General features: G+C 50.6%; 1 protein-coding gene across 1 annotated transcript; it reads right to left on the minus strand.

Annotated features, from left to right (window-relative positions):
• Positions 1 to 6555: 6555 nt before the first annotated feature.
• LOC114768419 (ankyrin repeat domain-containing protein 50-like) lies at positions 6556 to 24807 on the minus strand. Its single transcript, XM_028960685.1, is given in 6 exon segments — positions 6556 to 9609; positions 9611 to 10989; positions 10992 to 11489; positions 16940 to 17172; positions 22729 to 23396; positions 24662 to 24807. Coding segments are annotated over 5 exon segments (4236 nt in total). The 5' UTR covers positions 23202 to 23396; positions 24662 to 24807; the 3' UTR covers positions 6556 to 7956.
• Between the last annotated feature and the right edge of the window lie 1326 nt (positions 24808 to 26133).

Below are 26133 nucleotides of genomic sequence, written 5' to 3' on the forward strand. Positions count from 1 at the left end.
GAACCCCGACGCTGGCACCGTGGCGGAGAATAAAAGAGGGCGTGGCGCTGATTTATGGAAGACAGGCAGCTGGTGGCGTCCTGTCACCTTTCACTCTTATTCATATTGGGGCGGCTGGATATGATACCAGCCTGATTAAAGTCAGTAAATTTGTGTTTATCAGTAATAATCGATCGGATTCCGGCCGTTGGGTTAAACTGCATGAAGGAGAGAAGGTGGGTGTAGAATGTTCTGGTGCTTCTTCGTCGGCCCAGCTCTCTGCAGCCCTGCTCAGACGCTCTTTGGGGACCAACGTCACTTTTGTTCTGGTCTTGTGCCTCCATCAGAGTCAGAACCAGAAGTAAAAAGCACATCATGGCTGCTAGATATGTTTTCTGATCATTAAATTCAGAAAAATGCTGGGGAGCTGCTTTAAAGCTCATGAATATTATATCCTGAGCTTGAAGGAGCATTATGTATCTTAGCAGAGCAAGCTGCATTTTCATTTATGACACAGAAGGACATGGAGCTGGAGTCGGTCCAGAACATGCATAGAAAAATGACCTTTCAAGGTGTCCTGGTCTCCTGGAGACATTGGACTTTTGTTGGAAGCATTTTTATAGATCCGATAAAACTCTAATATACAAACTCAACGCTACATCAGAATACATAACTGCACTGCAATAACCAGGATGAATCTGACTGACCATCCCGGGTAATCCAGTGGTGACCAGAGGAGGACGGATTCACCTTGCTGAGTCCTGGTTCCTCTCCAGGTTCCTCTTCTTTTTCAGGGACTTCTTCCTTGGCGCTGTCTCCTCTTCTCACTAGGGACCTTGAGCTGCTGTCGTAATGTCAGGCGCTTTGTACATAATAAATAGTGACCAATATTGCTTGATTGACTAATTGATTGATAACGGGAGCAGGTAGCAGTGGGGCACGGAACAGAAAACTGATCACTTTTAGAAATACTATACCATGCAACATTCTCTCAACACAAATATTTTATTCTGGAACATGACCGCTGTGGTCCATTTGTGGCAATAACTAGAAATATTGGGACAGAATGTAAAAAATCTATATATTAGGCTTGTCAAAATTAACGTGTAAATCACACACACACACACACACACACACACACACACACACACACATTAATGTTCAGAAACTGATTGCTTGTAGGCGGAAGGTACCGTTTGATGTGCAGGGTTATGAATCAAGCCGACACCTTCCCAGGCCACATGCCCCGCCCCCTCGCTAATTACATAGTCTGGACCTCAGATGTCCCCTGTCCACAGCGAGCCTGACATCTTCCAGAAGAGCTCAGCCATTGTGCAGGTCTTTGTGTGCTTGGCTAATGGGGAGCCCTCTGTGCATTTAGAACAGGTTCAATAGGCTTGACCTCCTCCACCATGGAAACCGAAGCAACCGCCCGACACCGACCGCAGGGCTCAGGTCACCGAGCACAAAGCAGAGAGACTCTTCAGCACAGTTGATGCTTGGGGGAAGATGGTGGGGCGCTTGTCCGAACGAAATATAAAAACGACACACACACTCACACACACACACACACACACACAGGCTGACTGAAAAACGTAAAAACACTGCTGTATTCTATTTGATGCTTAACCTGAACAAACAGACACAGAAGAAGGCCAAGACAGCGGTGACATGGCCTGAGGACAGAATCTGGCACCCTGCTGTGGTTCACTCCTCCCAGAGCGAACAAGTCAGGCCTTCCTTTCATCCAGAGAGGAGGGTTGGGGGCTGGGTGCCTGAGAGGCTGTCTGCACCCACAGACATCCATGAAATATGTATACCAGCAAACCTCCAACTGGCGCAAATGGATCAGAAGGACGTTTTTTTAGTGTTAAAAGAGAAAAGCCCTTATTGGGTCGCACCTCTGAGATCCTTCCACCCCCAATCATCAGACAGCAGCCACACCCTGCAAGCACAGTGTGATCATTTATTCCAAATGTATTTTGAATATATAGTTCTATAATAATAAATTGTGAATAATTATCCATTCATGGCACAGCACAACTGTGAATATATTTTCCCAGTACTACACTGTAATACTCACTAGCTCACCATCAGAGCTGGAATTAAAGCGCCTGATAACCTGCATGTTGGTGTTGGAAGTGGGCGTGGTCACGTTCGCTGGAATTAAAGCGCCTGATAACCTGCATGTTGGTGTTGGTAGTGGGCGTGGTCACGTTCGCTGGAATTAAAGCGCCTGATAACCTGCATGTTGGTGTTGGTAGTGGGCGTGGTCACGTTCGCTGGAATTAAAGTGCCTGATAACCTGCATGTTGGTGTTGGTAGCGGGCGTGGTCACGTTCGCTGGAATTAAAGCGGCTGATAACCTGCATGTTGGTGTTGGTAGTGGGCGTGGTCACGTTCGCTGGAATTAAAGCGCCTGATAACCTGCATGTTGGTGTTGGTAGAGGGCGTGGTCACGTTTGTGTATAAGGGGTGTTAGGAGTATGGAAAACGGAAGGAACGGGAGGTTGATGGTGCTCTACACATGGACGTGTCACGTATTGTCAAATCCTCCAGAATGAGGCAGTAGGGGGTGTGAGAGCTGTCAATCATTCTTACAGACTCCACCCCTTTTTTCTAATAAAAAAACAACATAAAAGTGCCTCATCTTCTGGGTGTCAGAAATAATTTCACATTAACAAAATGGGTCGGGTGGGTAGTTAGCTCCTCCTCGCCTAGTGGATTTATTTCTCTAAAACCTGAAGATGTGAATGATCTGCAGATAAAGTAAGATGTTGGTGGCTTCTGCTGATAAGAAGTGAAGGACCACACACATTTCTTCTAATTGGGATCAGGAATTGAACTGGGGTGACAGTGTGATCGCTGTCCAGTGGTGGAGAAAATCCATCCAGACAACTGGTGAGAGCAGAATCCCCCAATCAATGACCTGCAGCAGGTGGTCTGAAGCCAAGGCGGGAATATAATATTGATCTCCTTCACATTTCATTATGTCCGGAACAACGAGACTAATACTCATTAATACCCAGTGAGCTGCTCAGCAGAGGAACATCTCGCCATGTGAAAGGTCGCGTGACCCACGCTGGTCTCCTCTGGGTAAAAAGCCGTTTTTACGCTGATTAAAACGCGCCTGGCCTCCGTGTTCCTGATCCAATTCTAATAAACACCTGACACACAAACCAAGAGAAGTTGATGTAATATTATCATGTCGAGATTATTGGATTATGATGGTGGCCACATGACAAGGCATCGACAGCGCGGTTATTTCTTTGGTGGCGCAGCAGCTGTCGTGTGAACTGTGAGGTCTGGAGGGCCGAAGGCCCCGATCACGCCAGCGTTGCGCGGGGCGACGGGAGCGCAGCCGGCGAGATTTCGTCCGGTTTCATCATTAATTCCTGCGGCCGCGGGGCTGGAGATGTTTTCTGCTCCTCACCGCTCTCCGTCACGCCGTGTTCCTGGAGGCGTGGGAGCCAAATGGCCCTTTAATAGGCGTGTGGGGGGGTGTTGAGGAGGCGGAGCTTCTTGCTGGTGCTGCAACTCGTGACTCACAGACTTCACCGCCGCTCATCACGCTTTTACGATCACATCCCCCATCGGAGCTGAGAAGTTTCAGACGTGGGACTCGCCTCCTCACCCCCTTCAGTGGTGTGATGGTGGTGGACTTGGTGTTCAGGCCATTCGTGAAAGTGATGTGGTTGTCATTGTGAGACACTGCAGCACAACACACGGTGAAACGTGTCCTCGGTATTTAACTGTCACCCTTTGTGACAGCGGGCACCATGACAGGCGCCCGGGGAGCAGTGTGTGGGGACGGGACCTTCATCAAGGGGACCTCAGTGGCACCTTGGCGGATTGGGATTCGAACCGGCAACCTTCTGATTACGGGTCCGTTTCCTTACCCGCCAGGCCCGTTGATGCTTGTGTCCCTGGTGATGGGGACACTGCCATACCGGGAGAGGCCCAGAACCACCAATCAGATTTCACTTCCTGTTTACATCAGTACAGTACAGGATGTTCATCAGGTTGTTCAGTGGTTCCGTTTCTCCTGGAACTGGAACTCTCACGTCTGATGCGTTTGTATAAATCGTCTGCGGTCGCTGAGCGTGATAACAGCCAGTCGTGTTTCTGGAGCTGAGGGACAAGTGGGGACCGGGACTCAGACTGGATCCAAGCTGAAGAAGACGCCAGCGTCTGAATTCTTGTGATGTAGTTCACGCTGCAACTAGAACTCATTAATGAACCTCTTGGAACTGTAAATGCTGGTCATGTGACGACAACGACAACCAAATATATCATGACATTAAAAACTGAAGATGTGAATGACGGGTTTTTACCGATCTTTACTTTACTTTACTTTACTTTACTTTATTTTGCAGACGCTTTTATCCAACAGCAATTCTCATTCGATTTCTATAGATTTTGAGTTAACAAAACTAAGAGCCCCGATAAGGCCCAACTTGAGATTGTTAAGTGGTAGACAAAGAAAAAAATAAAATGTATTTTGTGTGAGTGTGTGCATGTGCGTGTGTAAATTCGTCTGAAATACTTTTTGATGCACTTTCTTTACAATAAGGAGGAAACGGACAAATCTGTGTCTGGAATGGACTCTACAGTCTATAAGGTAATAATAAAATATAATAAGATAACCTTGTTTTAATTATGAAATGTGTTGGACTAAAATAAAATGTTTGTTCTACTCGGTACTTGGAGTTGGAGGTTTAATAGAATTGAGTGAAATTAGACTAAAATGTCCTCGGTTCTCGTTAAGTAAACCGAGACTAAAGTATTAATGAGTAAAAGAAGTCGGAAGGTTGAGTTGGGTTTACTGCTCGTACGGGGACGGGCTGAAGAGGACTTGATAACGGGGCTTTTCTCGGGGTGGAAGGTTGGGCGGAAGACGTATCTCGTACCTGCTGGAAATGGGATTCCAGGTCCGGGTTCGCACTTCCATTTATATGCTAATCGGCTGGATGTTTGCTGGCACGGCTGAATGGTCCCCTTTTAAGGCGCGACCATAAATTCAGGGGGACGTGTCCCCCTCCCGCAGAGGAGAGCCGGGAACCCGGCGTCCTCTAAATTCATTATAAAAGGGACATTCCTGACATCATTTTCTAGTTGGGAAGTTGATGAGTAGAAATGATGAAGAGCAGCAACATGGTGGCCATGGAGGGTCACGCTGTCACGCACTGATTACCCCGACGGGTCACCGCGGCGCAGGGGCAGTTAAACAAGAGGTGGACACGCAGGTCACAAGGTCACCGGGGGAGTCGTTCCGTTTATTTACTGGTTGTTTTCCGCCTTCCCGCTTCCGCTCCGGAATGTTCCGTCTGTCCCCCGTTACGCCCAGGACCGGGAAAAGGGCAGAGTTGTCCTGAACTGAACCCCGCCTCCATTTCCTGGACTCCCTCCTGCTCTGCAGCTCAGTGGAGTTGCAGAATGTACGGGGAAATGAATAAGTCCTCACATCATGACCGGTCCGTCCCGGTCCTTCTCGTACCCTGACTGGAGATGTCTTCAGAGTTTATGCAGATTTCATCTGACAGCCGGTCAGGAAAATCAATCGAATATACATTTACATTCATATACATACATTATATATAATCATCCTTGCTTTTGAACATCTGAGGAGTCTACAGAATGTCTTCGAGGTGTAACGAAGTCCGTTTCTCTGCTTCTACAGTCGGAGAGCTGAGGAATAAACCAGATGTGTGTGACATCAGCGTGGGACGCTCAGCTCATTAGGAGCGTCCACAGAGGAGTCCTCCTGAAGACTCTCCACCTCCCACGTACTCCGTCTCTCCGCTCAAGACCCTTTGGAGGGCAGCGGCATTGTGGGAGAAATGATCCTCGTTTCACATCCTTTTAACCAAACAGCGATCGGTGTTCGTGACGGTCATCTCAACTCAAACTAATATTGATCTAAGCATCAAATATTGATTAATCAGAAGAGTTTATTGCAGAATTTCCTTGTTTTTTCACTCTGTTCTTGTTCTCTGAGCAGCAGGCGTCCCTGACGGAACATTCTGGAACTAGGGTGGTGATACGGCCCCGCATTTCTGTGGCGAGGACTCCTGTCCCCTCTAAAGCTAAGTCACCATGGGGACAGTCACCGCAGGACACTCCAGGCTGTAGTACCACCTCCACCATGCAGTTTATTACCTGGAGCTGCCTCACGTTCCTTCTCCGTTCCTCTTCACTCACATCCAAGCACAGTGCAGCTTGTGGTGACCCAGGCTGACCAACATCTCGCACCACATCAAACAAAGCCAGCAGATGGCCTTGGTGAAACGCCACCCATGCACGGACAAAATGAGTAACCACGGCAACGGCACCTTTCTGGTGATGTAACAAACACAAAGAATTACTGCGACACGAGAGTCCGAACGGCCGGACTGATCCAATCCACGGGGTCACGGAGGTCAAGGCAGGAACTATGTGGGCAGGCTGAGATGAAACGTGGAGAAGCTGGAGAACGTTTCCTACGTTATGTAGGCATGAAACGCGGAGAAGTTGGAGAACGTTCCTACATACAGTAACCATTATCATGAGGTACAAAAAAAAACTACAAAAGGTTCCTGCAGTAAAGCAAATATGTTTATTAAGCATTTTTATATATGTTGGGAAATTCAGCTTAATATAATACAGGAAAAATGATTTCAATGGACATGAACGTTATTTACAATGCAAAACAAGACAGAGATGCCTGGTGGGCGAGGGAAGAAATAAAAGCGAGGCAACATTTTACTGAATACTGTCCAGGATGGATCTTCAAAAGGCTCGACTTTTCATTTCTAGCTTCAAAGAATTCCCAAACTTGTCCCAGCCCTCTTTACGGGGACTTTTCAGCGGTTGACCTTATTTTTTGGAGGAGCTCTTCACTTCGCTAAAAGTGCGAAAAGCCAGAACAAATCTGAGTTTACTGCCAGTAGCAGTCATGAGAAGCAGATGTCAGGAATCCCAACCCTCCTCGACATGCCGAGTCTGAAAGCAGGACCGTGGCGTCGCAGGACACATTTCAACCAGCCTGGATATGACGTGGAAGCAGCCTGGCCGAGTTCTGGTGCTATACGGAACGTGAATTCTGACGAATGCACTTGAAATCATTGCATTTAGCACCAAAGTCGAAATGGCGAGGGTTAGTTGTTTAGTATTCGTTTAAATGCATGAAAGGAAAAGAAATGACAAAAAGTCCCACAGGGACAAAATGAAATGATGTGGGTTTATGTTCCTGATGAACTCTAGTCATCACATATCCATAATACTACGATAAAAGTGATAAAAACAATGATACCAGAACAGAGGTCAAAAATAACCGAGCACCGTGATAAAAAGTGGCTTCTTCCGAAATAAATACGGTTGCGTATGTTTGAGTAAACTGCCGCGGTTATTAACATAACAAATACACAACAATGTCTGATCAATACGTTAAAGCAGAGGAACGGTCGAACATTATCTGATAAGATATGATATTAATTCACTGCAGGGCGGGACAACGTATTTAGCCGTACATCGCAGTCGTTACGTAGTTTTTTTTTCGCAGGCAAAAAAATAAAAAATAAAAAAAAACGGCGAGGGAATTTACAACATTTACTCCGAACTGAAAAAGCATAAAATGCGACCAGGACAAATACAAGTTTCCTTTTTAAAAAGTGCATACATGGCATATTAAATATCAATACTTTAAATAAAAAAGATGGTCGTGTGCACGGTGACACGCTGAAGGCCGTAGTAGATGTAGGCACGTGGAAGTATCAGTTCAGGAGAAGCCTTGTGCAGCGATTCACGTTCCTCCTGTCCAACATCAGGAACCAGCGGTTTTATGGATGAAAACAGTTGCTTTGGCACAACCCCTCGGATGAAGTCACCGTTAACAACCGGACGGGCAGAGCACCATCATCTGCATGGAGCTGCGGCCACGCCCGGTCCTCACATCCACAGTAGAACCTTGTGCTTAGTCAGTACCGCGCGACCTACTGCTTATAAAGGGGTTTCCTTTTTGTAGTTGAACCCAGGCTCTGATCCTTCAATCTGCAGTTTGAGGGCTTGTTTAAGGCTTATTTCCGTCTCCCCTATCGGATAATTGTCCAGGACGTCCTGATGGCCTCGGTTTTGCACAGTTCTTGGTACAGACACTCTGCCGAGGAAGACCTGATTGCCCTGTAGGTGATAGTTGGGATTTGTCATGATGCCGTTCCTCTTCTTCTCGGCGCTGCTTTGCTGCTGAATGTAGAACTGGTCTTGTGATTGGCTGGACTCGAGACTGTCCCCACCGACCACGATCTGACAGTGTGGATCTTTCGCTGCCATGTTGGACACGGGCTTGTTGAGTGCAGTCCTTTTGTCAAACTGGGTCATTTCATACTCCAACACTTGACCTTGAGCTGTGATGCTATTCTTGGACATCTTCCTGTCCCCTGACCCCGCCTTGTTAGAGGAGCTGGCCGTTTTGCTTCCCTTGTTGTGCTTCAAGCCTGGTTTCACTTGTCCCCAGTCGAGCTCTGGGGTCGGCGAGCTGGGCTGCTGACCCATGGACTTGGTTATGGACGAGGGGGACACAATGGACTGTCTGCTTCGACTGCGGGGTAGGGAATGCTGCTGGATCTGCTCTGTGAAGGTCAACCCGTGGAAACTGTCTATGGGGACAGTCTGGGCCGTAGCGGTGGATGACGTGGTCCTCAGGGAGGAGTTTTTGGAACTTTTGAGCGAGTTGTTGGATAGAGAGGACTTCTGTCTGTCCACAGTAGAGTCTGGCGATTCAGAAGGGGAACTGAACGCATGGACAGGTCCATTGGGAAGACCGCGTCCACTACACTGTATCTCCCCTGCTCCGGTGCTTCCAGAACTGCTGGATTTAATGGTGAGAGATTGCATCTTGGTAGTGACGGAAAGAGGCGTCTTCTGTTCCATGGTGTGTATCGGTGAAGGGTTACACCCGTTAAGGCTTGAAGCTCCATACTTCTCCAGAAGCTTTGTGATCATGGAGTGACCACCCTTTGCCGCTACCCTCATGGCTGTGCGGCCAAACTGGTCAGCATGGTTAGGATCTGCTCCATGCTCGAGGAGAATCTGGACAACATCAAGGTGTCCCTCCTGGGCTGCAATGCCAAGTGCCGTGGCTCCTTGGTTGCACGTGTGATCAACAAGCGTCCCACTGTCAATCAGGAACTGGACAACCCGGGTGTGTCCCTGCCAGGCTGCCGACTGAAGAGCGGATCGCTTCTCGTTGTCACAAGAGTTCACGTTAGCATTATAGTTGATCAGCAGTCTGACCATTTCTAAATGTCCTTGCCAGCAGGACACGTGGAGCGCCGTTCGGCCCTCGGTGTCACTGGCCTCCACGTTGGCCCCGTTCTCCAGGAAGTACTCGGCCATCGCCAGCTGATTCTCCAGTGCCAGTATGTATAACGTTGGACGCCCGTCAGCATCTTTGTAATCGATATCGGCCCCGTGGCTGAGAAGCAACTCTACAATGTCCCTGTGTCCCTCCAGGGCCGCCACTCGAAGAGAATTTCTCCCATCATACCCTCTCTGATCGATGCAGGACTTGTTTTCAAGAAGGATGTGCACGCAGTCATAGTGTCCCTCCTGAGCGGCAAGTATCAGGGCGATGCGTCCATCGTTGTCCACTTCGGTTGCAACGAGCGCCTTGTTCAATCAGAGCGTCACACACCTGCCGGTGTCCCTCAAAGGAAGCCATATGCAAGGGCGTCCAGCCGGCGTCATCCCTGTGATTCTCGTCCAAGCCTCTGTCCAGCAGAGTTCGGACCACTTCCACGTTCCCCTGAGCCGACGCGATGCTCAGCACCGTCCGTCCTTCACTGTCAATGCTGTCCACTGCTGCGCCCCAGAAGAGCAGCGTGTTGACAACCGCCGCATGTCCCATGGACGCGGCTGCAAGCAAGGGGGTCCTTCCATTGTTGTCAGTGTGATCCACATCTGCGCCACCTTCTAACAGCAAGTCCACCACGTCCACGTGTCCTTCATAGGCGGCTACAAGAAGAGGGGTCATGCAGTCCTTGTCACAATGATCCACCTCCGCGCTGCGATCGATGAGGAGACTGACGACCGAGGCGTGGCCCTTACTCGCAGGGACACAGAGAGCTGCAACAGACAGGGCGGTCCTGCCGTCCACGTCCTCATGGTTGACCTCTGCCCCATGGTCCAGGAGATGCTCCACGATCTCCCTGTGGCCCATGTAAGCAGCAGCAATCAGGGCGGTCCTTCCTTCATTGTCTGCTTTGTTGACCTCTGCGCCATGCTGGAGGAGGTTGAGCACGATGTCCTCGTGTCCCCCCCATGCTGCAGCCCTCAGGGCCGTTCGACTGTCCGCGTCTGCGCAGTCCACTTTGGCGCCAGCGTAGAGGAGGGCGGAGACGACCTCTGAGTGACCTCCCCACGCAGCCGACCTCAGGGCGGTCCACCCGTCGTGATCGGTGTGGTTGATGTTTGCCTCGCAGCCTATCAGGCAGTTGACCACTTTGGTGTGTCCTTGTCTTGCAGCCAGGGTAAGAGGTGTCTGTCCATGGTTGTCCTCCAGCTCCATATCTGCTCTCCTGGAGATCAGCAGGTTGACCACCTCCAGGTTCCCGCTGTACGCGGCGTTGGATAACAGCGTCCGACCGCTGGCGTCGGTCTGGTTGACCGAAGCACCGTTGTCCAGCAAGGTGCGAATGGAGTCCTCTCTCTCCAGAGCCTGCTGCACGATAGAAGATGCATGGTCGTCCTCGTTGTTCACGTGGGCTCCGGCCTTGACCAGGAGCTGCAGAACCTCCTGCTCTTTGGGAATGGAGGTTGATAAGGAGTCTTTAGCAGGGGTTCCGTTCCAGACCATCCACAGGGCCAGGTTAAAGGGTTCTATCTGCAGGTTGGAGTTGATCAGGTGAAACGCGAACTCCTGCACCTCCAGCGGCTTCAGCTGTTTGGCCCTGCAGGTGTAGCTCATCGCCATCATTCTGTGGCCTTCAGCAGCATTGCAAAGGTACTTCTGTGTGCAGTGCTTAACATCCAAAGCCATTCTGCGAAGCTGTAATGAAAGAGTATTTTGGTGTTGCCAAGTCCATCCACAAGAAGCTTTGACAGGATGTCCAACTTTTTCTGAAAGTCCTCCATGGTCAGGGTCATATTTTTAGTCCACACAGCATGGAAAAGCTCCTTGACAGTGAGGGGTCTGCAAGCCGCAAGGATGACGTTCAGGATAGGCTGGACCTTGGTGAACTGCTTCCTTACAAACAGCCTTTGGCAGAGCCACAGGTAGAGACCATTGAGGGTTCCAGGAATGTCCCGAATCTCCCGGAGCATGATGAAGTTCTCCACCACGCCGTCCAGGACCCGCTCCAGGTAGAGGAAACAGCCGCTGCTCTTGATGTGCAGCTGGTTGAGCATCTCGGCCGTCTCCTTGGTGAGATGCTGCCGAAGAGCCTCCTCCTGGTCCAGCCTGTGAAGGATGTACTGCTGGACGTCCTTCACGATGTACGCCTTGCGTAGGTCGTCTAGGCTGATTTTTCGGAATCCTGACAAAACATAAAGAAAAGACAATGAGCTTGGAGTGGAAGTGATGGGGTACTGACGGCGTCCCAGCCTGTTAAAAACCACAAAACGCCATCTTGGAATCCGGGAGGGACGGCACGATGCCGTCTACTGTCTGTGGTTCATTTATATCGCGACGTGGACTTTATGCCATATCGCACGGCCCTACGTTTAATCACCCAGACAAGTGATTAAACACGGAGCAGCGGCGGCCTCGTGGTTAAAGAAGGATGTGTTCATAGTTGGGGTTCCTGGTGAACCAGAACTGACCACTTCATCCATGGTAACATGGAAGTAGAAGCCTGGTGGTAGTAACCAGGTGGGTAACACACTCGCCTACAAAACCAGAAGACCCAGGTTCAAATCCCACTTACTACCCTTGTGTCCCTAACCCTGAGTGTCTCCAGGGGGAGACCGTCCCTGTAACTACTGACTGTAAGTCGCTCTGGATAAGGGTGTCTGCCAAATGCCTTAAATGGAAGCGTCCCGGTAATCAGAAGGTTGCCGGTTCGAATCCCAAACCGCCAAGGTGCCACTGAGGTCCCCTTGATGAAGGTCCCGTCCCCACACACTGCTCCCCGGGCGCCTGTCATGGTGCCCACTGCTCACCAAGGGTGACGGGTTAAAAGCACCATGTGCTGTGCTGCAGTGTCTCACAATGACAATCACGTCACTTTATCTTTCACTTAAAAAGAGTCTAAAAAGCGGGGCGGACGTGAGATCTGGTCACCCCACATTAAACTTACTTATCAACTGCAATTCAACATATGCATTAAACACTAAATATTACACAATCACTTAAATTCTGAATTATTGTGCTGCAGTGAAAGGATGCGGGTTGCCGACGCCCGACTAGCTGCGGCCTCGTCACGTTTCACCAACTTGGAGACGTCCCCTTAACAGCAGAACCAGAGCGTCTAATCTGAAGCGGTTCCTCTGCAGACCCGGGTCCTCAAGTCCCCAGGGTGGGGGACGCTCCTCAGCTGCACGATTTATTTATTGTTCCCAGGGTCTCAAGGCTGCCGGAACGCTGGCATGTTTCTCTGTCCTCGGTGGGAAACATGTGCTCCGCATTCCTGGTTTATCGAATCCGTCTCTCTGCCACCCGAGATAAACTTTGTCTAGCGAGAGGATGAAAACGGCCAAAATGCCAGAAGTAAAGGGAGATGTTATCTTAAACGACGGTGGTTGAGCGCCAGCCACGTCCCCCCGTCTCAGCGCCGACACTTCACTGGACTGGGACGCGTCCAACTGAGACAGGAAGCCAGCTGACGGAGGAAGAAGGGGGATTTTGGGACAGAGGACCTATAAATCTCTGCAGTTTGCCTCGTGCTCCTTGTTAAAATTCAGGAAATAAAACCACAAATTTACATCCTATCTAATTACGACATACACGCCAATAAAACGAGACTCTTCGTCCCAAGCCAACGATGAGCTTCATTCAATTCCAGAGGGATCGGACCTGCTCTTCACTTCACGAAACATCTCCCAGCCTTTACACAACCTCTGACCCCGTTCCACGCCACTATTAACCGACATTTCTACCGCTGTGGGCCGTAACCTGTGTCTAGAACATGAGAAGCTCTGCAGCAGCCCACCACCTTCAGGTCATTTATTCAGATATCACCAAAAGCAAGAGAGAAGAAAAGAAACCCAAGCTCCTCTTCTACCTTCCCTCCCACAAACCCCCAACCGTCCTCCCCCTCTCCAGCAGCTGCAGGAGGACGTGGGAGAGGAGCCTGCAGACCGCCAGGAGATCACATGATGTGACGAGTGACGGGGTTCCTCAGGGCGGGGCTGCTGGTTAACCATTACAAAAAAATAAATAACCACAGTCTTTTTAATACAAAGACGCATCGTGTTCAGACCCGTCCAGCGTTCAATGCGCTCCCCAGGTAGAAGAACTTTACTGAATGGACTCCATTCTCCTCGCTTCCCTTCCCGAAGCACGCCAAGTTCAACCGAACAGGAAATATGTCAGAATTCCACAGGAAAATCCACAAAGTTCCCTCCACAGACCCACCAGATCACCATCATCCGTTCTGAAGGGCTGCTGGTGGATCAACACGCTCGACCTCTGGACCAGAAGATAAGACCACCTGTAAATTCTGTAAATGTGAATGTACCTTCTCCTGACTCTTTTTTATTTTACTAGAACTACACCGATCTGGGTTCTACAGCCATGGAACGTTCCAGCAGCGTTCCGATGCGAACCGTGGACAGTTCCTGCGCCACCACCAGAAGCTCAGGCCTGAGCAGCACTTCAAGCTAAAAATAACAGCGTTCCTGGCTAGAAATGGCCGCTGGTGGCGGGGTGTTGTATATCAAATGGGACGGGAGTCATTTAACCTGCACCTGGGGTGGGATGAGTGCAGACATATTAGACCCGTAATTTACCCGTCGTCAGGTTGCGGCAGGTAAATCATGCGGCGAAACTCGACACGGGGAACCCGCACCTCACCTTCACACCAGAGCAGCCTGTCGCCTGCAGATGGAGAGGCCAGGGAGACCTGATAGTATTTGGTTAAATCAATAGAGAAGCCCGTTATTCTCTTTTAGGGCCTGGACTCAGACGCACGGTCCTTCTCGACCGGTTCCTGCCAGATAAGCAGAGCGTAAAATCAATAACAAGACGCCGCGTGTTCATAAAACCACCATCTAATATAATGCAGATCTTTACCATGGAGACCAGCAGTCCATCATCTCCTCCATCAAACACTGAGATGACGACTCAAAGCAGCAACAAAAAGCTCCCACCCATTTAAAAGGGGCGGGACCCGGAGATGCTCCACCTCCCTCTAGGGAGAAGGGGAAGGGACCCGGAGATGCTCCACCTCCCTCTGGGGGGAAGGGGGCGGGACCCAGAGATGCCCACCCTCACTCCCTGGAGAAGGGGGCGGAACCCGGAGATAATATAATCTACCACCCTCTGGGGGGAAGGGGGCGGGACCCAGAGATGCCCACCCTCACTCCCTGGAGAAGGGGGCGGAACCCGGAGATAATATAATCTACCACCCTCTGGGGAGAAGGGGGCGGGACCCAGAGATGCTCCACCTCCCTCTGGGGAGAAGGGGGCGGGACCCGGAGATGCTCCACCTCCCTCTGGGGAGAAGGGGGCGGGACCCGGAGATGCTCCACCTCCCTCTGGGGAGAATGGGGCGGGACCCGGAGATGCTCCACCTCCCTCTGGGGGGAAGGGGGCGGGACCCGGAGATGCTCCACCTCCCTCACGTGAGAAGGAGGCGGGACCCGGAGATGACCTGCAGGTTGACTGGTATTAGGACGATTGGAATTCAGATTTTATATTTGTGACAGGAACACCATGCGGGAGAAAATGAAATCTGTTGGTTTTAAGTGTGGCGTGTCGATGGTCGGGAGGTGAATTCCCATCCTGCAAGACTGCTGGGCACAACTCCAGTTAACCCAGTTCTACATGCAGATGGTTCCCATTATTGTTCTCAGGCGCAGAACACTCGCTGATGTCCAAAAGACTTGCAGAAGGTTTAACTGTTTGTTGGCGAAAGAATAAAAAATCTTGTTTCCTAATGAACGTATTTGTTAAGACTTCATAATGCATTATCAGGAAATGATAAATATAAATGTATTATAATGGAACCTAAAGCTGTTTACATATTTACATTAAATATTAGAAGCACTTTATGACCAGATTAAAATATAAAGAGAACTTTGAGTAAGATGTGAAGTGACATTATGAAACGCATTATGATGGGGTGTGCACTGCATATGATGCATTACAAATGTGTATTCATTACATATGAATAATAGATTATAGTATTGCACCACGGAGAAGAAATTCATATGAAGTGTTCCCTTTAGGTTTACGGTCAGTCTATACGTGTACGGAAACAAGTAAAAGCTCTTTGAAGTATAATGTTAGCACTTTTAACGTATCTTGTGTGTATTAATATACTGTATACACAGCTGTTTCGAAACAAAACCAACAAAATGAAGCTCCCCAGGCCACATTCCTGCTCCGGTTCCTCGTCCCGTTTAGCCAGAGGAACATTAACCCAGATTCCTCCCGGCTGACACGCAGAAAAACGCTGCCTAAGCGTTTCCACGTTGCCAAGCCGCCGGAGATCCTGCAGAAACCGTGCAGGAAGCCTGACGTAGGGATTCCACGCGTCCACCGGGAACGTGGCTGAAGATCTGCTGGTGCTCCTCCGGCTTTCTACCCAGCTTACCGTCTTATTTACCAAGGCTCGTTCCTGCAAGGTCTCTGAGGGTCTCCGACTTCCCAGAGCACATTCTGCAGACAGAAATAGACCAGAGGAAAAACAGTCCGAAGACCAGCCTGGCATTCCAAATTTATCCCGCTGATGAAATTCAAACGATGGAGACGACCAGCTGATATGCCATCAAGGACCTTCTCCAAGCCGGTGGAGGTCTGGTGGTACATACCAAGAATCCATAACAGATATAAAAGGCACAGACGACAGGATAACTCCATCATAGCCAGAAGAAGCAAAATGATGGAGGCCTGGACTTCCTGACTCCAGTAGAAGAGCTTTCTGCAGCTCGGGAGGGCAATAAACAACATGGAGGTTTACTGTTGGTCAAGTCCTGGCCTACTGTCCCGGTTTCTGACCTACTTTTGAATCATACACACTCTCCCCGTGTGTCTGTGTGTGTGTGTGTTTGTTCGAAAAGCTTGAGTCAGAAAACCGAGCTGGAATGTAGAAGGCAAATTGCGGCTGAGTGTCTGAAGTCACTTCTACTCCTGGTGTGATTCAGCGCGAGTGACATTTCACACCCGGCACGTCCAGGGGCGGTTCTGACACGACCGGGAATAAGATGGAGACCGTAACACTGGAGGTTCTGATCTTACAGCAGGTCTGAAGAAGGCAGGACGAGGAACGTCACACGATAAATGCTGGTTTCCACACGGCTCGTCCAAAAGACCTTCACTGGCAGAAGAAAACTGCATCAAGCGTTTTATAGTACGATTCAGAATATGTGAAGGTGTCCAGTGAGCTTTAAAAAACACACACACACACACACACACACACACAGACGTACAGCCAGTAGAGCAGACGTTAGGCGTGAATCACCCTGACGTGTCTGCATCCAATCAAATCAGCGCGTGGGTGGGAACTCGGTGGAGCTCCGCCCCCACACGCACGGACGCTTCGTGCTCGGAGGATTAAAGGGGAGATTCATGGTTTTATGGAGGTTAAAGGTCAATGCTGGCCACAGACACACATGCCCAGATCAGTGTCAGAACGTGGCAGCTCCTGTTTAGAAGAACCTCGCTCTCCTGAGTACCTCCGTTTATAATCGGAAGCCTGGATGAAATGTTCTGGCCACAGTCAGCAACAACGATCCAAAAATACGGCGGCTGGGCCTTCACCGACCATCAAACCTGGTCTATGAAATGATCACCACACAGACATTTTGGCTGAGCTGGACGAACCTGTGAACAGTTTGGTGATGGCCTTGTTCTGTCGCCGAGCGGAGCAGATGAGGAGCAGCCAGGGGGGCAGGAAGTCATGCTGGCTGGCCAGGAGCTCGGCGATGGTCCTGGGACTCCCGGCGGAGGACCTCTGCTCCCCCTCGCCGGGCTGGCAGCCCTCGTCCACGGAGTCCACCAGGAGGAAGAGGGCCTGCGGGGGAGGCTTCGCGCTCAGCAGCGGCAGCAGAACACACCTGCAAGGAGAAGATCATTTCACGTCACGTTCCTTCACCACCACAACAACTGATGACAGACAGGACCCTCCACATGACTTCACGCAGGGAACATCTGAACCCACAAGCCCCAGGCCAGCCATCCTCCCCCAATTTCTGGTGCAGCACTGTGAGAAGCTGAAGGACACCGTCCAGCATCAGGCCTGGGACGTGAGCAGGATGTCATGGTGGATCCAAAGTCGTAAATTCCCACAGACACCAGGACAGCCTTCAGTCGCGTGTTCCCTCACTGATCCCCGAATTAGACGTGGTTTCCAGGAGACCGTTTTAGACCCTTCAGCACCATCACTCAAACACGAACCTCGCCTCAGACCTGCCAGCTCACGACGCTTCACTTTGTCATTTGGTGGAACCGCAGGCGGCCACATCTCTACTCGAGTAACCAGCGAGCTAAAAATCCCAACTTCAGAAGGCGGACGGATCTCCAGGCTGGATTCTGCTTCGGTGGAGCAGCCGCGGTTATAGAACAAGCAGAGTGGTGAAAACGCAGGACTCCGCCCTCTACACGCCCCCTTCTACCGTACATGGTAAATGCAAATCATTTTTCTCAAAAGGAAATAAATGGCCAGAAGACCCAGGTTCGAACCCCACTTACTGCCATCATGTCCCTGAGCATGACACTTAACCCTTAGTGTCTCCAGGGGGGGACTGTCCCTGTAACTACTGGTTGTAAGGCGCTCTGGATAAGGGCGTCTGGTAAATACTGTAAATGTAAATGTTACACGAGTGCGATCGCGGTATTTATTGTTTCACACCGTGTCCGAACGTTCATGATAATCACGGCCACAACTTACATTTCAGCAGCTGCGGTGCACAGATTAAAAGTGCAAGTTAAGATTAAATTTTTATGATATAATAGTGAATATATAAGTAAAACATAAGTACAGTTCATGCCAGAAGTCTGGACACCTTCTCATTCAACGTGTTTTCTTTCTTTTCATGACCATTTACGTTGGTAGATTCTCACTGAAGGCATCAAAACTATGAATGAACACATGTGGAGTTATGGACTTAACAAAAAAAGGTGAAATAAGTGAAAACATGTTTTATATTCTAGTTTCTTTGCTCTGATTACTGCTTTGCACACTCTTGGCATTCTCTCGATGAGCTTCAAGAGGTCGTCACCTGAAATGCTTCTCCAACAGTCTTGAAGGAGTTCCCAGAGGTGTTTAGCACTTGTTGGTCCAGCTCACCCCAAACCATCTGGATTGGGTTCAGGTCCGGTGACTGTGGAGGTCAGGTCTCCACTTTATGTTAAGTACAGAACTCCACATGTGTTCATAGTTTTGATGCCTTCAGTGAGAATCTACCAACGTAAATGGTCATGAAGATAAAGAAAACACGTTGAATGAGAAGGTGTCCACACTTTTTGCCTGTACTGTATGTGACTGAAAAAGTGCAATTTACTGTACGGTGTTTTACTCCCCTCTTCACCGCAGGCGCATCTCCCCTGAAAAATGTGGGCACACATGGGTCAGAGTTCGTGTAAATATGTTTGTTTCTATCAATCTATCGATTTTCTCTTGATGTGTAGAACCTTCATCAGACCAACCTGCAGCCGTCCAATGCGTGGACATTCACCGGTCTCACGATTCCATCCGATTACGAATACAAATCCACCAGTTACTGATGCATCTAATCAATCTTCCTGCATTACTTCACATCACATTTTCAGTGAGAATCCTGACTAGCAGTGAAACGGCAATCGAACACCGTAAAACCACGTACGCCGTCCAGAGAGACCGAACTCCTCACCGCCGGAAAAGCACTAGAACTAGAAAAGCACCGAGCGGCGTCCTCGTGATGTACTCCGTTTCAGCAGCGCTTGGACATGATTTCCTGCAGGATGACCGGACTCCAGCAGCGCATGTTGCTCGCAGCACATGGTCCAAACGGTCAAACCGGACAGATGGCGCCGCAGCCCACACACGTCCCTCCTGGACATCCCTTCCAGTCAAACCCAACAGACGTCTCCAGGCGACCGGGACAGTGTTGGCACTGGACTGTTATTTGATCTTGATCGTCTCAGTGATCAGCTTTGGGCGATAAAACAGTGAAACGAGCGTCCTCTGTGTGTATTTACGTTTAAATGGAGACGCTGCTGAGCAGCTGACGTACGATGACCACCACCTGACAGATGTTTCATCAGATCAAAAACCCAGAACATTCCTCAAATCCGGCTGGACAACTCCCAGGTCTTAAAAAGGGGACGTCCGGCCGCGTACGATACGGTCACGCGAGGACGTCCGGCCGCGTACGATACGGTCACAGGAGGACGTCCGGCCGCGTACGATACGTTCAGACGAGGACGTCCGGACGCGTACGATACGGTCACGCGAGGACGTCCGGCCGCGTACGATACGGTCACAGGAGGACGTCCGGCCGCGTACGATACGTTCAGACGAGGACGTCTGGCCGCGTACGATACAGTCACAGGAGGACGTCCGGCCACGTACGATACGTTCAGACGAGGACGTCCGGACGCGTACGATAAGGTCACGCGAGGACGTCCGGTACGATACGGTCACACGAGGACGTCCGGACGTGTACGATATGTCACACGAGGACGTCCGGCCGCGTACGATACGGTCACGCGAGGACGTCCGGACGTGTACGATACGGTCACGCGAGGACGTCCGGACGTGTACGATACGGTCACACGAGGACGTCCGGACGTGTACGATACGGTCACGCGAGGACGTCCGGTACGATACGGTCACACGAGGACGTCCGGACGTGTACGATACGGTCACATGAGGGCGTCCGGACGCGTACGATACGTCACGCGAGGACGTCCGGACGCGTACGATACGTTCAGACGAGGACGTCCGGCCACGTACGATACGGTCACGCGAGGACGTCCCGCCGCGTACGATACGGTCACGCGAGGACGTCCGGATACGTTCCAGTCTGGCAATATCTGAAAAAATAGCGATATGCGGAAGTATGCCCCGTCCTAACTTCCATCCACACGACGAGGAATAAATGTGAGAAGGCGGGGCAGAGGGAGCCACGCCCGGGGCCGCACCCTCTGTCGTGCCACCGAGAAGTTAGTGAAGATGTCAGGCTGGACGGGCGGGGCCGGGCGCGGTGCCCACGTCTGGCTGATTCATGGGGCAATTTCCCATCATGCATCGGCAGAGCGAGGCTGTGGCAGCCGGTCAGCGTGGTGGAGATGCAGGTGGGGCCGAGCGATCAATCTTCTCCAATACCGAGAAAACGTCTCCGTCCCGGCTGTAATACCTGACCGTAGTGGAGCAGCTGACTAGTCAACACCATAAACTGAGGACGGGTAGAACCAGTGCCTGGGGACATCAGGGGACAAACACTGAAATTACTGATGGCGATGAAAGGCAGAAGACTTTAGCAGAAGAAATATTCTCTTTTACTCTTTAGAAATTTGGAACGAAGAGGTTTCTGTAACATGGCCACAAGCGAGCGCTGGTAGGAGGAGGAGACGACCTTCTACACCCTGAATGTAAATATGTTTCAGAAGGACCAGGACTCGAGTCTGGAGTTAATCAGGACGTCCTCCCTGGACCCCCGGGCGCCGCCATGGTTCTGTTCTGCTGAGTCACCTCTGCAGCCGCTGCCGGTCTTGCTCAGTCTCTCTCTCCTCCAGTCTTTCTCAGTGTCTCTCTCTCCTCCAGTCTTTCCCAGTGTCTCTCTCTCCTCCAGTCTTTCTCAGTGTCTCTCTCTCCTCCAGTCTTTCCCAGTGTCTCTCTCTCTCTCTCCTCCAGTCTTTCTCAGTGTCTCTCTCTCTCTTTCTCCTCCAGTCTTTCTCAGTGTCTCTCTCTCTCTTTCTCCTCCAGTCTTTCTCAGTGTCTCTCTCTCTCTTTCTCCTCCAGTCTTTCTCAGTGTCTCTCTCCTCCAGTCTTTCTCAGGGTCTCTCTCCCAATGTCCCCTCTCTCTCTCTCTCCTCCAGTCTTTCCCAGTGTCTCTCTCTCCTCCAGTCTTTCCCAGTGTCTCTCTCTCCTCCAGTCTTTCCCAGTGTCTCTCTCTCCTCCAGTCTTTCCCAGTGTCTCTCTCTCCTCCAGTCTTTCCCAGTGTCTCTCTCTCCTCCAGTCTTTCCCAGTGTCTCTCTCTCCTCCAGTCTTTCCCAGTGTCTCTCTCTCCTCCAGTCTTTCCCAGTGTCTCTCTCTCCTCCAGTCTTTCCCAGTGTCTCTCTCTCCTCAGTCTTTCCCAGTGTCTCTCTCTCCCTCCAGTCTTTTCTCAGTTGTCTCTCTCTCTTGACGTTTGTTTATGGTATTTGCAGCCTGATCTGCAGAGTCTTCCTCAGGCTGCCGCCTCATCCTGGCTCTGTGCTCCCCTCACTCCCACCCCGTTCAGGTGAGACAGGGACGCAGGTTTTGTCCCAGGTTTTACGTCCTTGCTGTACTGAGCAGAATGAAAGAGACACGGAGGGAAATTTCATGCCAGTTGACAGAAAATTGCTAAATTCTTTCATTCGTCTGAGCTGTTTTTTAAACGGAGAGGTGGCTGCTGGGACATTCTCCAGATGCCAGACACATTCCTCCTGCAGGCCTCCGATGGGGGTGACGTCAACCAGGCTCCTCCCACCGCCGTCTTATATCCAACACTTACAAAGCAGGGAAAAACGCAGATACCACAAATACCGTAGCCCTGCCCCCTCAGCGAAGTCACATGACCTGGATAATCGAGGTGAAGGGACTCGCCAGGGGACATCGTATTACGGTCTTTTACACCCGCAGAGATCACAGGACGAGGGGACCCCATCAGCAGATGACAGCATGACGTAAAGGGCAGAGGTGGTGACCCCGCCCCGGTGGCGGCGGGCCGAAGTGACATGACCGCGAGCGCAGAGCGAGGGCAGACCGATTAACACCCGAACGGTGACGGCCTAAAACAAACATGCCCCGGGGTCACGGGACCGTCCTAAACGGGGGACAGCGGCCCGACCCACCAACGTACAAAAATCTATTAGCGTCGTACCAACAGCGTCCAATCCAGACAACTCGAACAAACGTTCGTTTAAATAACGTTTTAACAACCGTTTCATACTTCATACAGACGCGGCTGAAACATCGAACACGATCTCAAACCGATTTCTGCCGAGTCGCTGGCGCAACGTGCGGAATACGACGGGCGAATACGATGGAAATGGAGTCGTGAAGACGACCCGCTGAACCGGTTTGGGAAAACCATCTCTCTCTCTCTCTCTTGCGCTCGCTCGCTCTCTGAACCTTCGTTTAACTCGTTATTCCTGTACGGGCACGAGAACCGTCTTCCGAAGCCTCTTCACCTTCCTTTTTACAGTCACGTGAGTGTCAATGGGAGACCCTGCAGCACAGCACACGGTGACACGGTGAAACGTGTCCTCTGTATTTAACCGTCACCCTTGACAGGCGCCTGGGGACCAGTGTGGGGACGGGACCTTCATCGAGGGGACCTCAGTGGGAATCGGAACCTTCTGAAATCTTACAAACGTTCCCTGACCGGGAATGGAACCCCGAATCCTAACCACCAGACCACCAGGACCCGGTTGGGACCACCTACCTCTTGAAAGCCTCGGCGGGGTTCCGCTCGCACTCGCCCGGCTGCAGGGCGCCCTGCGCCGCCGGCTCCAGCACCTTCTCCTCGTACCCGGGCACCAGGCCGCCGCGCCGGATCTGCGCCACCAGGCCCCGCACGAAGGCCCCGGCGCAGAGCGTGTCGGCGTGGTCGGCGCGGCAGAAGTGGAAGGCCAGGCCCTGCGGGTGGAGGCCGCGGTGGACGCCCTGCGGGGAGCTGGGCCACAGCAGCTCGGCGCAGAGCGCCGTCTTGCCGCTGCCCGGCCCGCCCACCAGCAGCACGCCCCACGACCCCGCCTTGCCGGCCCCGCCCGCGGGCGCGCCGCTCGGCCCGCCAGTCTTTTCCTGGAGACAGTGGTGGATCTTGTGGAAGACCCAGTCCCGGCAGTAGAAGCGCTTGCCTTGCAGCAGGCTGGTGTGGGCCATGGTGACGTCGCTGGAGCTCGGGATGGTCCTCATAGGGGTCTGGTGGACCTCCGCATGTTCACGCCCCGACGTGGCCAACCGGGGCCCCACATGGGGCGTCTTCAGTCACTGGAGCTCCAACCTCGGACCACCGGCAACATTCCACCCAGCAGACAGCGGCTCAGAGCCCCAGTAGATCCCCCAAAAGCCCCGGCGCGTCCATCACGCAGCGCCCAGAACCTGCACTTCCTGTAGAGAGAGAGACACGCTCAACTACCAGGAACAAGCGCAGAATAAAAATACATACAAACACACACACATACACTCACACTCACACACAAACATAGACACACACACACACTCACACCAGACAGACGCACACACACACTCACATAAGACAGACACACACACTCACACACACTCACATAAGACAGACACACACACACACACTCACATAAGACAGACACACACACACACACATAAACAGACACTGACACACACACATATGAAAAGACACTGACAAACACATACTCACACACAAACATAAGACACACACACACATATATAAACCGACACTGACACACACATACACTCACATAAGACAGACACACACACAAACATAAGACAGACACACACACAAACATAAGACAGACACACACACACATATAAAAAGACACTGACACACACACAAACATAAACAGACACACATACATACACTCACATAAGACAGACACACACAAACAGACACTGACACACACACACAAACAGACACAGACAAACACATACACTCACATAAGACAGACAGACACACACACACACATACACTCACATAAGACAGACACACACACATACAAAAAGACACTGACAAACACCTACACTCACATAAGACAGACAGACACACACACACATACACTCACATAAGACAGACACACACACACACATACACTCACATAAGACAGACACACACACACACACACATACACTCACATAAGACAGACACACACACACACACATACACTCACATAAGACAGACACACACACATATAAAAAGACACTGACACACACACACTCACACACAAGACAGACACACACACACACATATATAAAAAGACACTGACACACACATAAGACAGACACAAAAAGACAGACACACACATAAACTGACACACACACAAACATAAACACACACATAAAACAGACACACACACACACACACACACACAGCTCCAAACGACCGCGGAGTTGGACACCGACCCCGCTTCACCTGTAAAACACGCCGCCGCTCGGACATTCAGAGGAAAACAGAATAAAAACGGACCGGCGGAGGACGGGGAGGACGGGGGACACGGCGCATGACGCGGCGACGACGGCGACAGCAGGACAGTGTTTATAAGTTGGAGTGAAAACGCGGCGCGTCGGGACCTTTTTTCTCCCCCCCACCAAAACCAATCTGTTCCAGGATCAAATGTCTCCACGGAACAGGCGGCTCGTCGCGGCTCGTCGCGGCTCCTCACCTCGCTCGGATCCCGGAGCGGCCGCCGGTTCGCGGCAAAAACCGCGCAGTTAAAATAATAAAAACAACAACAACAATAATAATAATAATAATAATAATCCAACACGAGTCTTCCTGCGTCTCCGCTCCGACCATCCCTGCCTTCGCCTTCCTTTCTTTCAGCTGCGGCTCCTCCTGCCGCCCGACGCCGAGCCGCTGACTCCGCCCACAAACTCTTCTAGCCCCTCCTCCCCTCCGCCGCGGGGCATTGTGGGAGTTGTTGTCTTCTGACTATGGACTCATTTAACATGACAACGCTCAATTTTAACACATTCACACCGGAACACAAAGATATCTCTTAATAATATTTATTTTGTAATATTAGAATACTTGATTATAGGACTCCTGAACCCATTATTATTTCATTTGTAAATTTGGCCTAAAGGCTGCTTTCTAACGCTTATTGTTGATATTACACATATTATTGATATCTCATATTTCAGGTTCTGCAATTGTAGACTATATGTAGCTGCGTGGACAGTGGTGGCCTAGCGGGTATGGAAGCAGCCACGTAATCAGAAGGTTGCTGGTTCGAATCCCAAACTGCCTAGGTGCCACTGAGGTCCCTTTGATGATGGTACCGTCCCCACACACTGCCATGTCACCGCCTGCTGTGCATCACTTTCCTTTTTTAAGTCGCTCTGGAAAAGAGTGTCTGCCAAACGCTGTAACTGTAAACGTATTGCACTGTGATGATGTCTTCTTGTAAAACCGCGGCCTGGCGTGTCTGTAATAATTCCTGTTCGTGAACATGGACAGGATAATGACAACCTGCAGGCCACTTTCAGTTGTATCCCTGATATTTCACCTAAATTCCTGATATTAGTCATGGAAATAGGCAGGCTAACATGAGATTGTTCAGTCTACTGTTTTGCATAATGTTCTATTGGAAAAAGGTGAACTTTTAATAGTACATACATAGATTTACAAAATCTGCAAATAAGGGAGAACAACCATTAGGCTTAATGTAATAAATTTCAATAGACGTTGGGAACTGCAGTGTGTTCATTTGTTTCCCAGTACCTGGACTTGTAGGTTTTCTCTAAAGGCATCCTTATAACCTAATAGGCTGTGCTGAGCAGCTCAGTCGCACCACAATGAATAAAACACAATTAGCCAAATAAGAAAAAAATGCACGAATGATTATTTGCAGCCACCGGCGAGAAACAATTAGTGGGAAAAAATAGCAGAAGAATTTGAATTAACAGATGATTAAAGGCAAGAGGGGAGTCAGATACACGATTTATGTGTTTGTCTGAGTAACGTTTCCTCACTTCTGACCTCTAATGGAAAAGGTCCCGAAAACCATGATCAAGTTTTTAAGGATCGCGCTTGCATGGTCAAGTAAACACGGAAATTTGAACACGAGTGGAAAACAAGTTGTGTTGTTTTCAGGGTCGGGGGCCACAGACGTGGAAAATCATCATTTCACTT

Source organism: Denticeps clupeoides, chromosome 18, assembly GCF_900700375.1.
Source record: "Denticeps clupeoides chromosome 18, fDenClu1.1, whole genome shotgun sequence".
Lineage (NCBI taxonomy): Eukaryota > Metazoa > Chordata > Actinopteri > Clupeiformes > Denticipitidae > Denticeps > Denticeps clupeoides.